The 15,633-nt window shown below is 54.0% G+C and overlaps 1 protein-coding gene across 4 annotated transcripts in view; it reads right to left on the reverse strand.

The window, feature by feature from the left end:
- CMPK2 (cytidine/uridine monophosphate kinase 2) overlaps positions 1-15,633 on the reverse strand; it is a 192,141-nt gene that overhangs the window by 123,390 nt on the left and 53,118 nt on the right. The window contains exon 5 of one of the 4 annotated variants that reach the window (XM_053667045.1): positions 2,280-2,728. The exons of 2 other annotated variants lie outside the window; for them this stretch is intronic. In XM_053667045.1, coding sequence (XP_053523020.1) covers positions 2,725-2,728 — 4 coding nt within the window. In that variant the 3' untranslated portion in view covers positions 2,280-2,724. Of the gene's footprint in view, positions 1-2,279; positions 2,729-10,477; positions 11,351-15,633 lie in introns of those variants that run through there. One more of the 4 variants, XM_053667042.1, reaches the window with a different exon arrangement.

Consider the following 15,633-nt stretch of genomic DNA (forward strand, 5'->3'; position numbering starts at 1 on the left):
CGGTCTCTCCTGTTCCTGCCTCCTGGCAAAGTCCAGCTGCGTGCGGGCTAACCTGGCGCATTGGAGAAGGTGCCCACCAGAGAGGACTTTGAATCCTAGGAAGTACCGTGTGTGGGGAGCCTTAGAGTAACATCTACGACAGCCTTTCACTCGCAGGCGAGGAGCAGGGGCAGGAAGAGCCTGCCTGGAGTCCAGGTTCCAGCAGGATCCCATTTTATGAAACCCTTCGGAAGGGACCAGCCGGACGGCGCTCCGAGGGGCTCCAGTGTCAGTGAAAACAGCACAAAGCCCGCCAGGTTCGCCAGCGGAGTCTGCAGCGTTTGGCTCCCATGTCCAACCGCAACAGCCCAATAAACCATTTTTATTACAACAGGCATAACAGATTTGCCAGCCATCCCCACATGTACAGATGGCCGTTCATTTTTCCCCCTAATGTAATACATTCCACTCACCAAAAAAAAAATTCTTGCTCATCATAAACTGTGAGTGTAGAGAAGAGATTACAGCTGAACACTGAGAAATAAATGCTTCTGATGGTTCCCTCATTTTTAATTTCTTGCTGGATTTGAATCTGTCGGAAAGAACGTCTCCGGAGATGTCAGAGGAGGATCCCAGCGTACTTGGAGCATGTTCCCGCCACCGTGCTGAAGGGAAGGAGTGGACCTTGGGGGCTGCAGTACCCGATCACTGACCTCCTTGAACTTGGCTCATCTCCGGCGTCTCCAGTCACCAAGGAAGAAATACACGTAACAATTCAGGATTTTCATATTGAAAATTACTGTGTTTTAGGGACTTCTTGATGAAAACTGTTCCAACCAGAAGGGCTTTTATGTACTAGAAAATGATCAAAACACAGAAGAGGGCTTTCTGAGGAAACCTCTTGGGAAATGTTGCATGATGTCCGATGTCTGAGAGGAACAGGTGACCTGTGAGGGCCACGTCGCAAGGGGAGAGGAAAATAAGATGGGAGCCCCCCTACACCCCCAACATGCTTCAGTGATGGGACAGCAGGCGTCACTACGGAGACCAACAGGATGCTAGAGTTTGCCTCCATCATTAGGCCAAAGCACGTGACCCTGCGATGCCTACCAGGCACCAGGGATTCGAGAAAAGCAAGAAAGACACGTCTCTGATTAGGAGGAGGCGGCCGTTCCACATGGATACAAGGGAAGGATGCCGTTGCTATGACCGGGTAAAAAAGGGGAGGGCAGACGCAGGCCCTGGGAGGGAAGCCGGGGGGACTGTCGCTGAGCTGGGGTCTTCGACGCCGAGATTCACTAGCTTACAAACTAATTTCCCTCCAAATGTTCGGGCCTCCAAGAAGAACACAGGATGCTTTGACATCTCCACCCAAGGTGCCTTGCAGGAGGTGCGGTGGACACTGTTTCCTGGGACCTGGGCCTCATGCCCGCCTTTCTCCTGGGTCCCCCAGAGAGCTGGTGGGGGCTTTGCTTCGTTCTTACAAAACCATCTATTAAACATGTTTAATGTACAAGTGCAGGAAAACGGAAGGCAATCTGAAGACACAGAACGTGTTCTCCGCAGTTCTCTCCTCAACACCAGTGTTAAGTCTACTTGGGGAAGTCTGTTTTTAGGTGTCAAGGGCAGAGGCAGAACCTAATGTGAGGCATCAGAAGATAGGAAGTCATTGTTCCTAAAATCAGAGGAGGCTCCGTGAAGGTGGCAGCTTGTGCATCCGACCCGGGGGCCTCGAGATAGGGTCAGGCCTCAAACCCACGAAGAAGGTGCAGTGAGTTACAGTAAGATGCTCGTGGTCCCGGGTGGGTGTGGGACGGTGGGACAGGGACGGGGAGGGTCTCTGACCCTGGGGCGACAGTCCACAGGAGAGTCTGTCCATGATGGTCAGCAGTGGCCACTGGGACTGTCCTAACAGGCCCAGGTGGAAGGCCCAGCCTCCAACCTCCTCTAAGGAGCCAAAACGTGGCCGGACAAGAGCCCCCACTGAGCAGGGAGCTGCAATAGCATCACCGCAGGCAACTGGAATTCCTAATTGTAAACCCACACATTTTAAGACATTTTTCACAGTGAATGCTTTGTCAGGAGTTGCCCAAAAGGGAGAATATGAAATACATGAAGCAGAAAATTACCCAAACTCTGAATCAGTGGGAGAATGGAACAGATTTTAATGGACTTGGCTAAAGGAGCAAGACTAAATGATAACAGATATGTTCTAAATATATGCTAAATATGAAGCTATTTCTATTAGAAAACACAGAATCTGTGATACATAGTCCATTCTCAGTGTCAGCAAATATCTTTTAATACCTTTAATACAGCGACAGGCATCGTGCAGGGTACTGGGGACACAGAAGCGAATGGGACAAAACCCTGTATCTGACCAGCTACAGTTGAGTGGGGACTGACGTGGCATTTAAAATGTGAGACTGCAGGGCGTGGGGCTGCAGGGGGGGGGGGCCTCCTCCCCAGCCTTTGCTCTCCCCCGAGTGAGTCCCTGAGCTTAATACAAGGCTGCGCCCCCGCAGTGAGTTCTTCAGACTCTTTCAAAAACCTCCCTGCGTCCGGGCCCTGAGGCAGTAGCCACACAGGTTGCATTTGAGGTGGCTGCTCTTCACAGTTCTCAGGCCATGGTGGCTGGGAGCCTGCGGGCGGTGGGGGGTCAGGGTCAGACGGAACCAGAGGGCTCCCCCGTGGAGGCTCCAAGGATGCATGTGGCTCTGGACATGGCGTGTCCCCTCCGGGCTGTCACCTGCAGAGGAAACTGGAGGTCGGCTCCGGCGGGACTGGAGCAGGGACTGGAAAAGGGAGCCTTCAAGTGTCCAGACTGAGCCCAGCACGTCCTAAGGGCTGGAGGCAGTGTGAGCACTGTCCCTATGACCACGATTATTGGTCACCTGAGGGGGCACTATCTGGGGACATCTCCAATGACCTGGAAACATGGAATAGAATTACTGAGGCAACACAGACTTTCGTATGTTACCATCACGCAGGAAGTCCACCCAGCACAGGGCCCCCAGGAAAGCAAGATGTACACACACGCACACACACACACACACACACACACACACAGGGATCCTGCCCCCACCTGGCGCCCAGCTGGGTTCACAGGCCGGGGCGCAGGTGCAGCTGCGCTCCCGGGAGGGTCCTGCCAACCCGGCTGGGCGCCAACGGAGGGACTGCACTGCCAGGGTGCGCTGTGCCCTCGGCAGATGGTGACGTTCTGGAAAAGAAGGGGCTTAACGTCCAGTGAGGGGCCTCTTCATAGGGAACTTCTAAAAACGCCAACCGGACAGAGACACGGCTCAGAAAGGGAAGCAGCGCTCGGGGCTCCCAGGCTCCGCCTAGAATTCTCTGGCAGGCGACTTTCCCATTAAAATCTGCTTGTTTTCACTTTACTTTTCTTACTCCGCCCTGAGCAGAAAACCAGCCTTTGTGTCCTTTGCCTGCAATTACGCAGGGGGAGGGGCCGAGAGAGAGAGAGGCAAGGAACCCCCGGCCTCTTAAGGGCAGTGGACGTTGGACCCTGCCCATCGTGCAGCCCGGGGCTGCTTTGCCTGCGGAACCCAGAGGAGCAATGGGGCTCCCATCCATCACCGAATGAACGGCGGTGCCAAGAAAGTAGCGGGGTCTGGACGTCGGGGGTCCCACCCTCCAAACGTCCCCAGGCGCCAAGCTCGCCACAGCAGCCACGCTGCTGGGCCTCCCAACTGCACAGAAGCAGGAGGGCTGGGACGCAAGACGTTCGGGGTCACTGTGACAGGCCTCAGATAGAGGTCCCCTCAGATCAGGTGGGCTCCATGTTCTTACGGAGTCAGAAGAGAGTGGGAGAACCCCAGTCACCCCTAAAGTTCAACCAAGCTGGACCAGAGCGGAGTTGCGGTGAGTTTATCCCGAGCAAACTTGTCCATGCAGGGCTTCTGCATTTCAAAGCTTTGGTCTGGCCGTACCGAACTCACTGAAGAGGGGACACCAGCACCTCAGCAAGGGACCTGGAGGAGGAGTGTCCCTGGGGCCGACCCATTGGTGACTGGGAGCAGCAGGAAGGACTCTGGGTCAGCCCCTCGCCCTGAGTGAGAAGGGGGCTGGACCACCAAGGAAAATGAGCCTGTGCGTCTGCAGCTTCACCCCAGGCCATGGCCCCGGGGCCAGGGCGGGCTCCAGGGTGTCCGCGGCACCGAGCTGTCACAGAGGCTCCTGGGCCAGAGCCTCTCAGAGACTCCTGGTTGCGGGGGAGCAGATGGCCCTTCCATGATGAGATGCGTCCTGTAGACCCACGGCCTTTACGGCGCCAGACAGGGGCCCGGTCATGGCTGTGTCATGTTCCCACGTCGCGATGTCATGGAGACGTAGAGTCTGGCTGGACCACAGGCAAAGAAAATACCGGCACGTGGTGTTTCTTGCAAAACCTATTGGATGGATCAAGACTCTTTCCCACTGCTGCTGGATGAGGGTTTACACTCGGGTCGGGGGCTCTGAAGTGCGGTAACTGATCTGCGGTGACGGCAGCAGGTATTTACAGGACGCTTCAGTTTACAGAGGAATTGCCCCCCCTTTGGGGGGGGCCCCTGAGGTGTCACAGGGGAGACTCGAGGTCAGTGACTGATGCTCTAGGAAGGAGAGATTCGGACCCCACTGTCAAGTAAAAACGGTGCCTTCAGAATAGCCCGCCTGTGTTCATTACTTCCATATTCTGCAGCAAACTGCCCCAGCTGGGCCCGAGAGTCTCTAACGTCTGAACAACGGAAATCTTCCTTCCAAAGGGAGGACGTTCCCTCGGCACATGGTCACGGCCAGGAGAGTCCCCGGGCTCATTCCAACCGCAGGGCTGCAGGGCACCAGCCCCACTGCAGGAAGAGACCTTTGCATTAAGAATGACTGCTGCCCGGAGAAACTCTCTAACTGGCAAAGCTTTTGTTAAGTTTGTCGTAAAAGGGGTATGTGCATTTAACTCCCACGAAAGGGGCTGACTCCTGTGTCCCCTCTGCCTGGAGGCCGAGGCCCCCCGTCTGAAAGTCCCTGTTGGGTCGTGTCACTCGCTGCTCTCAGTGCATCTGTACATGGAGCCAGTGTCCTCGGATCTGGCCTGATCCCTGCACCGGCCCCGGGGACACCCAGGAGCAGCCCGAGCTGCCCCACTCCTTCTTCATCCCCCACAGCCAACAAGACATTCGCTCACAACCTCGGGGGGAGAAGCTTTGGCATTCCCAGTAAATCAGAGACCCTTCAAAGTCACGGGAGGGGACACTGTACTGACCAACAGAAACTGGGTCACAGAGAGGACCCTGGGTGGCAAGGCACAGAGCAGGAGCCACGTGAGGAGCACCCCTCCTGGAGGAGTGCAGTCGGGCTGAGAACTCCTCCGCTGGGGCTTCGGTCCCCTCCTGTGTGGGGCACAACGGTGTCTGCGAGGGCTCGTCTGCCCGGCATCTCTGCCAGGACCCAAGTGTGTTCACCGTCCCACAGTTTGAAGAGCAGCATACGTTCAGTCTTGTGTGTCCCCTTGACCACTGCTGGTGATGATCTCCATTTGTTGACGAAGAAAGCCAGGCTCAGAGAATTTAAAATCACAATATAAGGAGAATGTCCGGCCAAGACAGAGGCGTAGGTACGCACTCGCCTCCTTGCACAATCAAAGGAAGGACAACAACAAATTTAAAAACAAAAAACAACCAGAACTGCCAGAACATTGAACTGTATGAACTGTATGGAACACGGGCTCCATGTTCTTATGGAGTCAGAAGAGAGTGGGAGAACCCCAGTCACCCCTAAAGTTCAACCGAGCTGGACCAGAGCGGAGTTGCGGTGAGTTTATTCCGAGCAAACTTGTCCATGCAGGGCTTCTGCATTTCAAAGCTTTGGTCTGGCCATACTGAACTCACTGAAGAGGGGACACCCGCACCTCAGCAAGGGACCTGGAGGAGGAGTGTCCCTGGGGCTGGACTGTATGGAAGTCTAACAACCAAGGAATTAAAGAGGAAAGATTCACCCAGACCGATGGGCGGGGCGGAGATGCCAGCCGGGTAGAGAGGACTCGCAGTGAGGCTGTGGCTGGTGGACTGGGTGGTCCCACATTTGGGTGCAGATAAACCGGGAGGAACAACTGGGGAGCCGGACAGACCCGCAACCCAGGGTCCCAGCAGAGAAATAAAGCCTTAAAACATCAGCTGAAAACACCTGTGGTGGTTGTGGAGGCAAGAGAAACTCCCAACCTCACAGGAGAGTTCACTGGAGACACTCACAGGGTCCTAGAACGTACACAAACCCACCCACCTGGGAAGCAGCACCAGAAGGGCCCAATTTGCTTGTGGGCGGTGGGGGAAGTGACTGAAAGCTGGCCAAGAGCTGAACAAGTGCTATTGTTCCCTCTTGGACCCTCCCCCATGTACAGCGTCACAAGGCAGCGATGTGGGTTGCCCCGCCCTGGTGAACACCTAAGGCTCTGCCCCTTGCTACCTAACAGGTGTGTCAAGACCAAAAAAATGGCCCAAATGAAAGAACAGATCTAAGAATACATCAACATTGACCCTGGATCACCCAGAACAGGGAAGATCAGCCCTGACCTCCGGGAGAAAATGGACCGATGTGTTGTCTGACCCACGAACAGAGTCAGACGGCGTCAACAGGTTGTGTCCCAGAGCCCAGGTCGTCCAGTCCGAGCTTGGCCCCCACAGTGAGGCCATCGAGTCCTGCTTCCGCGGCGTCATGTACAAGGGGGTCAGGCATCCACGCGCCTGCAGGAAGCAGGTCTTTGTTCAGCTGCGCCCACGAGGCGGATGCTTCGGGGGGCACCCACGCAAACAGAAGCTTCTGAAGAAGCACCATGATACCCCACCCAAAAAAGCGAGTTGCCGCACTGTAGTTCACTCCACTGTGAGCGCACCCGAGTGAGTCAACCAAACACAGGGCAGAAGGGAGGCAGGCACGGGGACGGAGGGGCAGAAAGGGCGCACAGAGCCGTGAATCCCGGGTGGGAAGGCGCATCGAACGTGAAACTCGTGCCACTCAGGTGCGTCTCTGGCACGAGTGTGATGTGAACATGACACAGGGGACCTGGGTGGCCTGGGAGAGAAAGGCAGACAGACTGACAGATGGATAGAATTGTATACATATATAGACAGATGGGTGGATATAGAGATATACATATACAGACGGACAGATGGGTAGTTATACACATGTATAGACAGACTGATGGAGAGAGTATATACATACAGACAGACAGATGGATACATGCATATATAAACAGACAGAGAGAGACACACAGATGGATGGATACAGAGATATATGTATACAGATGGACGGACAGATGGATATAGTTATGTATATGTATAGAAAGACTGATGGGGAGAGTATATACATACAGACAGACAGATGGATGCATACATATATAAACAGACAGATAGGGCTATATATAGAGAGACAGACGGATGGATATAGATATATATGTATACAGACAGACAGAGAGGTGTGTGTGTGTGTAAATACACACACAGACACATGGACACAGATATCCACATATATATTGGCAGATAGACGATGATGATGAAGATAGATAGATAGATAGATAGATAGATAGATAAATGTGAAACTCTTTTAAAGAATTCCTGACTCTCCAGAAAGAATGTTTGCTGACCCTGAGTGGTAGATTCCCGCTTGGGGACCAGGGCTGCCGTGGGCATCTTGACTTGGGAAACAGAGACCTCTGTCTCGGTTCCCCCGGAGCGAGGCCACTGGGCGTGTCCAGCTCCACGGGCAGCAGGGACTGCACGGTGGCCTGCGCCCCACACACACACACAGGGTCACAGCGCTCTGCGTCGGAAGCTGGGAGTGTCCAGAAGTTTGGAAACGGCCAGAGATGCACAGTGTCTCTGAGATGGCAGCTCATACCTTTTCCCTCGAGGCAGAGGAGACAGGCCTGGGAAGGAAGTGGACGTATCTGCTGCCCCTGCTGGATGCCAGGCACCTGGTGTGTCTGTTACACACACATGACATGCCCGGTTTAACACACCTCTGCCACACCTTGACCAGGAGCAGCAACCAGCAACACGGCCCGTGACCCGACGTCATCTCACCTGCTACCACGCACAGAGGCGGAACCAGAAACCGGGCCTGAGACTCACGGCTTCTGTGCCCCCCGACAGACTGATTTGGTGTGATTGTTTTACCGATGTTTCTTTTCCTCGTTTGATCGCGAACCCCATTAGGAGACTGGTCAGATCCGGGTTTCGCTCATGATGGGATCTCCAGCCCTTGGCCCACAGAGTTTCCTGTGCTGAAGACCCAATAAATCATCGCTAAGTAAATGCATAAATAAACTGTTCAATTTTCCCAAATTGGCTCTATCTGTAGGATACATGGATCTTTCTCAGTGTGAGAGAAACAACTCTCGCATTCTCCTCCGTGGAACCAGAAGGTGGCATGTTAACAGCGACACCTGAAAACTGAACTGTGCAGGTGTGAACAGCACCTAGAAATAGTTTCCTCGGGTAACAGCTCCCTCTGACAGGTGTCCGGCTCTGTAGCGCCTCCCTCTGCCAACCCAGGGCAAAGTGACAGGCTCACGGTGGTCAAGGACCGCCCCTGGCTGAGCACCAGCAGAACAAACCCTGACAGGGAGCCATGGCTGAACCCCAGCCCTGCCCACATGCCATCCCCCAGGAAAACCAGGGCTTTTCCAGGTGAACTCGAAGGCCAGTGCTGATGCCGCAGCCAGAACACCCCACCTGCCTGCCGGAGAGTTAGCAGTGGGTGCTTTTGTCACAGAAAATGAGACAGTGTTCAGAGGAGATTAAAGGCAGTGTCACAGAGCATCGAAAGACAAATGAGTTCCGTCTCTCCCTTTATGCCTGCTAACCTGCAGAGGCTGGCAGGCGGCCGGCCCCTCCCCCTCCCCCCGCCGGTCCCACGGGACAGGGGCTCACCCTGCACTCAGAACCCCACGGCCCCCAGCGCTGCGTGGGGAAAAGGCACGACAGCAGGAGAGGCAAGTCAGGAAGGCCCGAGACTTCTGTCTCCACCCCAGACCTGCTCATAAAGTGGGGGTGCCATCCAGGCACCTGACCCAGATCTGGAGCAGTGGCTTAAGGATTTTTCTAGTGCAGGTGGGGGGGCGGGGACAGACCAACATCACAGGAGGACCCAGAAGTTCTCCCAAAGAAGCTGCCTTTGTTCAGGGCAAAGTATCTCTCAAACCCGATGAAGATGTCTACGGCAAGCAATTAAGAAGAAGCCCATTATTCCACCAGAGCCAAGAGCTCAACCACGGACCAACTGGTCTACCAGGGAGGACCAGGTGGGAAGGGCCCTCCAGATGTTGGAACAAACCCCGAGTTCCCACCCAAAAGGAGCCCTGCCAAGGAGCCCAGGTTTAAGGCCATCAGACCGCAGAGCATTCAATGTCCCCGGACACTGTGGGAAGCACTAACCAGTCAGCAACAGGGAAGCGTAAGGGCCGGTGCAACACGAAATTCGGCCCACAGGGAGAGAGGCAGTTACAGGGAGCCTGGCTCACACCAATGTTGCTTCCGGGAGAACGTCCCCACGTCCAGGACTGACCCCACGGTGCAGTAACCTCAGAGGCTTCATATTGTGGGGGACGGATGTCACTGAAAGAGGGCTCAGGCGTCTGTCACCATCTCAGAGGACATATTTGGGGAGCCAGTCCTCATCCCCACCCCCTGACCCATCCGGATAGCACCAGGGCTGCGCTCCCCAGGGTGGCAGAGAGAGGGCCACCGTGTGTCATCAAGCGGCCACAAAGGCACTAGGAGCGCAGCTGAGTTGTTTCAGATGGAGAGAAGGACTCTGGGCACGGACCTCAGCTTTCTTATTAAAGCTGGAAAGTGATGCTTCAAAACAAAGCAAGAGACCCTCCGTTAACAGGGCGGGACTAGCAAGCATTGCTTATTGGTGTTCCCTGGAGCCCCCTCCCCCACCCGGGTCATTCTGACGTCCACTCAGCTCCCACCGTTGACCTGGGAGCCGAGCCCCTCACCTGCCGAAGAGCCTGTGAGGGCTGCCTCCTTCCCATGGGATAAGCAGACTCCCTGGCGTGGCCACTGAAGTCCTACGCACCCTGCTTCCCTGCCCCGCACTGATGCTCCCCTCCGACCACCGCGCGGAGCCCAGGTGCCCGAGTCCGCCGGTGCTCGCGCTGCGCCTGCCTGATTGGTCTTCTCCTTTCCGTCTCGTCCCTTTTCACTTTACCCAGCGCCCCGAACCCCACTCATTGTGCACAAAGCTTCCTCCTCGTCCAGACGGACCACCGCTTTGACGGGGGGAAGAGACCAAACTCTTGCTCTCTGTCCACGCTGGGATCAAGAGCATGTGGAAAACGGCTGTGGGAGCCAACGCCAGCACTTAGAGACGTGGTCGTGTCGGGAAAGAGACCAGTGCGAACCCGGACACACCTCAGGGTGGGGAGAGCTCAGAGATGGGTCAGCAGCCCAAGGGCATGACTTCTTCCTGCTGCAGAAGTCACATGGGAAATTTTTAACAGAAGTGTTTTAAAATACATGGGCTGTTTTGAGTCTACAATTCTAGCACGGTCCACGGAAAAGACATCCATTGAGGAGACCGGAACGACAGGTTTTTCATCAAAGAGGCTCATGGGACAACTCTAATAGCATAATCAATAAGATATGTTTTTTAAAAGGCTCTCCTGCCGTGGACTTGGCAGCAATATTTGCAGTGGACTGGCAGGCCGGGCCCGCCGCCGGCTCTTCTGGAGACTCCGCTCCCGTGCTCAGTGACGTCGGCCTCTCGAACAGCTCACACTCTTCTCATTCACAGGAACGTCAACGCTGATGTCATCGCGTCATTTAAAGTGGTTAGGAAATCAGTGACAAACGGCAAGACCACAGGATTCGGGGACAGAGCTGACGTCTGTGCTGAACACGAGTCAATGCCTCATCTTTGGAGGGTCAACGTGTTGACCCGGAGTGAGGCTAACGCGCTCTGGCCTGCATTGCGGGGTTGTTAGTTTGAAAGGAAGACCACATGGGAAAGATACGCGAGACAGTGATGCAACGTGTAACCAAATTCTGGAGAGTTCTGTCTTTATTCTCCACTTTTAAAAAAGGCAGTGACTCCAAAATATGCTGAGGGAAGCAGGGGTCGACTTTTCAAATCTTCCAGCCACAGGGGAACTGAGCAAATGCTGTTGGCATGTGAATAATCTTTGAAGCCAGAAAATAACCCATCCCTGCTGTTCCGTCTGTCTATTCCCGGTGGTGAATACAGTCAGTGGGCGGCATTGAAGAGTCACGTTGGAATCTGTGTGAAAATCTTACCTGTGCAGCTTGGGGACCGTGTGAAGGCAGTGCCTTCCTTGATGAAGGGGAGGAATCTGAGTAACCAGGGCGTTCAATGTTGGCTAAAAATGACAGAGAGAATAAAGTCACACTGGCCCTTGACCCAGTAGCTATCTCCAACAAACCCTGTTGTTTAACGCAATAAACACTGATTTCTCAGTCAAACCAGGCCTGGTGGGGAGTGGTGGGCAGGCAGCCTTGGACATGGCCATTCCGGGACCCACGCCCCTTCATGCTTCAACACCACCACCCTGCTAGGAGAGTTCACAGGGGCGTCAGCTGTTAGACAAAGGGGAAAGAGTCAGGGGCAGATGTTATGAGCCAGGATGGGAACGGGTGGGGCACCTTTCCACACATCCCTTTGGCCACACCTAGCTGCAAAAGAAGCTAATGATGTCATCGAGCTGTCCAGGCAGAAGGGCAGGTCGCCGGGTGTTGCCGTCCTCACTGTAGCAGAATCTCGCGATTGTTACAAAGGCAGACTAGGGCGCATGAACACTTCTCAAGAATGCGTTCAAAACAAACACAGCGTGGAACAAGAGAGTGCTGACCCAGAGTGCCTGGCAGCACCCCACCCTCTCCCCCTACCACGGGGTGAGAACACAAGGAACACAGGGAGGGGCTACCGGATTGGCTGTGAGTTGGGGGGCGGTGCCTTATGGGGCACGCCCAGTTAGCTGTGATTGGTTGTTTCCCGTGTCACTCCCTCGGACTGAGCACACCGACTCTGGTTTGGGGGTGGGCTGGTGGATGTAGTGGCCCTGGAGACGTCAAGCCTGCTCGTTGCAGGACCTGTGCGCTGCGCAGCCGAGAAGCCCCCAGATGGTGCCGCCTTGGCGGGTCCTGGGAGCCACTGGGTTCCGCGTCCATTGGGCGACCGTGGTATTTCTCGCTTTTCTGCCTCTTTCGCTTAGCCTTTGCCTTCAGGTGTGGCCTTGGCGTCAAAGACCAGAAGAGCAGAGGACAGCCAACCCCAGCTGCCACGGCACAGTTCTCGGCTCTCAGTCCTCATAGGCCTGCCTCTGGGTCCCAACCCTGCAAAGGGGACCACCACCCTCCGGGGGGACGGCAGCCACCCCTCCAGCAAGAGGAGCGGATTCCAGAGTCCACAGCTGCCCGTATGGTTTTCAGGCTGCACCTGAAAAGTTTGGGGCGTTCTTTAACAACGGGGTTCTGACGCTGCCGCAGGTGCCTCCGAGGCTGATGTGTTTTCCTGGGATTCCCCTTCTAATGTGGACAAAACCGCGTGCCCCCAGGTTCTAGCATCTAAGTTCTGGCTTCTTGTGTTCTGACTGAAGGTGGAAAGAGGTGACGATTCTGTGTCATTCATTTGCTTGTGCAAACACTGACACACTTCCAGGCTGAGGATGTCAGAATCACCTGCAGAGCTTAATTAAAATGCTTCCCCACCCCTCCTGCCACTCACACCTATTGGAGACGGTTCCCACCAGATTTTTAGGGCTCCCAGGTGCTTCTAATGCACAGAGCATGGAAAGTACGGAATTCCGTACCCTAACCACAGGGTACCTACTTAAATGCATTAGCAATAATCACTCTAAGGATAATTAGCAGCCCCATAAGCGCTAGGTAAAGTGATGAAGCCAGAGGGTGTCACTCAGAAGTGAGTTGGTGCCGGGGCCCCTGGGGTGTGTGACACAGACCCTCTCTCTCCAGACGTCCACGGGAGTCTAAATCTGGAGAGTAGCTGAGGCTCTTGCTTTTTCTGGAAGGCCCTCAGACCAGCAGCTCTGGCATTGACCGGGAGCTTGTTAGAAACACAGACTTTTGGATGAGATTCTGCGTCCTGACAAATGACCAGGGGATTTCTCGGGGAGGACGCTTTAAGAGGCCTGAGGACAGCGGTTCTCCCCTCGGCTGCCTCTTAGACACCACCGAGGCCGCCGATAAAGGGGGGATTGCTGGCTCCCACCCCAGAATATTGTGCCAGACCCTCTGGGGGAGCCTGGGCGTTGTTGGGGCTTTGAAGCCAATAGCTAGTTTTGTCTTATAATCACACTATTTCTATTGCAGGAGAGAAGCCATTTCTCCCACTCTGTGCTGGCAGGCCGGTGAGCCCCTCCTTCCGAGACCCCAAAAAAGGAGCTCAATGTGTCATTCCCACACCCGGGGCCGAGCGTCACCTTGGCCCTCCACGCGGACCGGGGGCTGACTTGTATCTCTGATAGCCTGTGCAGGCCCGGGCCAGCTCCTGGGTCCCTTCTGGTACCCCCGAGATCGGAGGGAAGCTTTGGCAGTCATCGTAGTAAGACAAGTCGCCACCGGTGAGTTCAAACACTCCTGTGGTCAGTGACCCTCGCCAGACACTAATCCAGAGTCTGTCTCCTTTACCGGGGATGGAATTTATGGAAGAATAAAGCTAATGCGTATTCTATGCCTCTAATCTGAGGTCATTAATAATATTGTTAATTTAGGGGGACAAGAAAGAAAGAAGTAAAGATTTCATTTGCAACCAACCTTTCCCTAATATTCCAATATAGCTATATTTTAAAAATCAAAAATTAATCATAATAGAATTCTATTGTCTTGAGTCTTATAAAATTCAAGGTCAGAGGATATGTTCAGCTCCATAAAGCAGGGAGTTCGATCAGCCAACTGCAATTTCTCCAGTGCAGGTGAAGTTCTGAGAGGGTACAGTTTGCATGATGTGGGGCATTTGAACATCACAGATTTACTTTAAGACATTGATCTTTATAGTTTTCTCCTACGACTTTCTGTCAAAAGGTGAAGAATTCAGAGAAAAGGGCTTCCTTTTATTTTGAAGATTTTTTTGGTTCCATCTGCTGGCCAGCCCCATCAGGTCCCTCTCTGCACTTGCCAATAAAGAACCCGAGAGAGCCTCAAAATTGTCATTCACTTTAACATATTGTGACCTTATCATACCGCCTTACACTCATCCAATTAGCTATAACTTACAGAGCATATTTACATATATTAGCATATTTAATCCTCATCATATCCTCTGGGTCATTATTTCCTTTTAATTCACAGGTAAGGGCATGGAAACCATTTTAAAATTTCATGGGCACATGTCGATCTGCAGGTCACCCTCCCCTGAATTACTGCTCTCTGACCACAGGCAATTCAGAGCTTTCCTGAAGTCCCCACAGGGACCCGGGCCACCCAGGGAGCCCAGGGCTGGCTGGGAAGCTCCGTGGGGGCAGAGTCGGGGGCAGAGAGTGGAGCTGGCTATTGCCGGCGGTGATGAACATTTTGAATTAACCATTTTCAACAGCAAATGCAGCCTGTAGAGGAACACACTGAGAAATTCTGAGGATGAACGTTTTGGGTTGTGAAATGTTGGAAACAAGGAAAAAGAACTCTGAGGCAGAAGATGCCCTTCTGAGCCTCGCCAACATGGTCCCTCCCCCGCCTCACTGTCCACCTGCGGAACCAGAGGGCTCTGCTCCAAAGGTCACCCTGCCGATCCGGAAATGCACCGTGGGGGCGAGCCGCCGCAGAGGAAAAGGTTCCACATCAAACGCACCAGGAAGAGAAGAGGTTTGAAAAGTGGGCCGTGGGTCAGGACGCAGCAGAAACGTCAGCTCTGCCGTCCCCAGTGGGACACTCCAGCTGACGCAGCCGCCAGCTGCCTCCCTGCAGGGACTACCCCTGAGTGCCCTTGGATCAAAGTGCACCTCTGTCCCACGTGGATTCCCTCTGTTTGTTGGTGTTATTGTATTGACCGCTGGTGTCCAGTTATCTGTGACCGTGACTGAGGGCAGATCAGAACTGCCAGGGTGAGGACGGTTTATTTTTCTGTTTGTTGTTGTTTCATTCACTTTGGCGGTCTGCTCCGAGCCTGGTAGGGCCCATCAAACGCTTGCTGAGTCGGAATCACTCCCCTGCTGAACAGAATAAGGGACAGCAGAGGACACTTTTCCCAACCTCAAAGCTGGGAGCAGAGAGGAGTCTGGGAACAGTCAGACAAGGAGAGTCGTGTGTTGCTCCTTCAGACTGGGGCTGCAAAATACCGTTTGGAGGTCAAGGCTGCCCAGAGCAGTATGGACTTGACCACGCACAGCAGGGCTGCAGCCCAGTTAGCCTCAAGCCACACCCACCCCTGTTGCCTTGCCTTTGTACTGACGAAGTTACCAGGTCTGCCCCTGAAATCATTCAAGTTCATTACCCAAGTCTAAAAAGCAATCAGAGCCAAGAAAAGATTTGATATAACATCTGCATTCTAACAGTTTGGGTTGACAAGCAACTTTGTGTTCAAAACACATCTAAGCAAATGCAGTGTAATTCCGGAAAGAGCGTCAGGGGTTTGTCTGTGGGTCTTTCCTGCGTGGAACTGGCGACAGTGGAGCGACTGCTCATCCACAGA

This window comes from Artibeus jamaicensis, unplaced genomic scaffold (assembly GCF_021234435.1).
Source record: "Artibeus jamaicensis isolate MK-2021 breed Jamaican fruit bat unplaced genomic scaffold, CSHL_Jam_final contig_465, whole genome shotgun sequence".
Taxonomy (NCBI): Eukaryota; Metazoa; Chordata; class Mammalia; order Chiroptera; family Phyllostomidae; genus Artibeus; species Artibeus jamaicensis.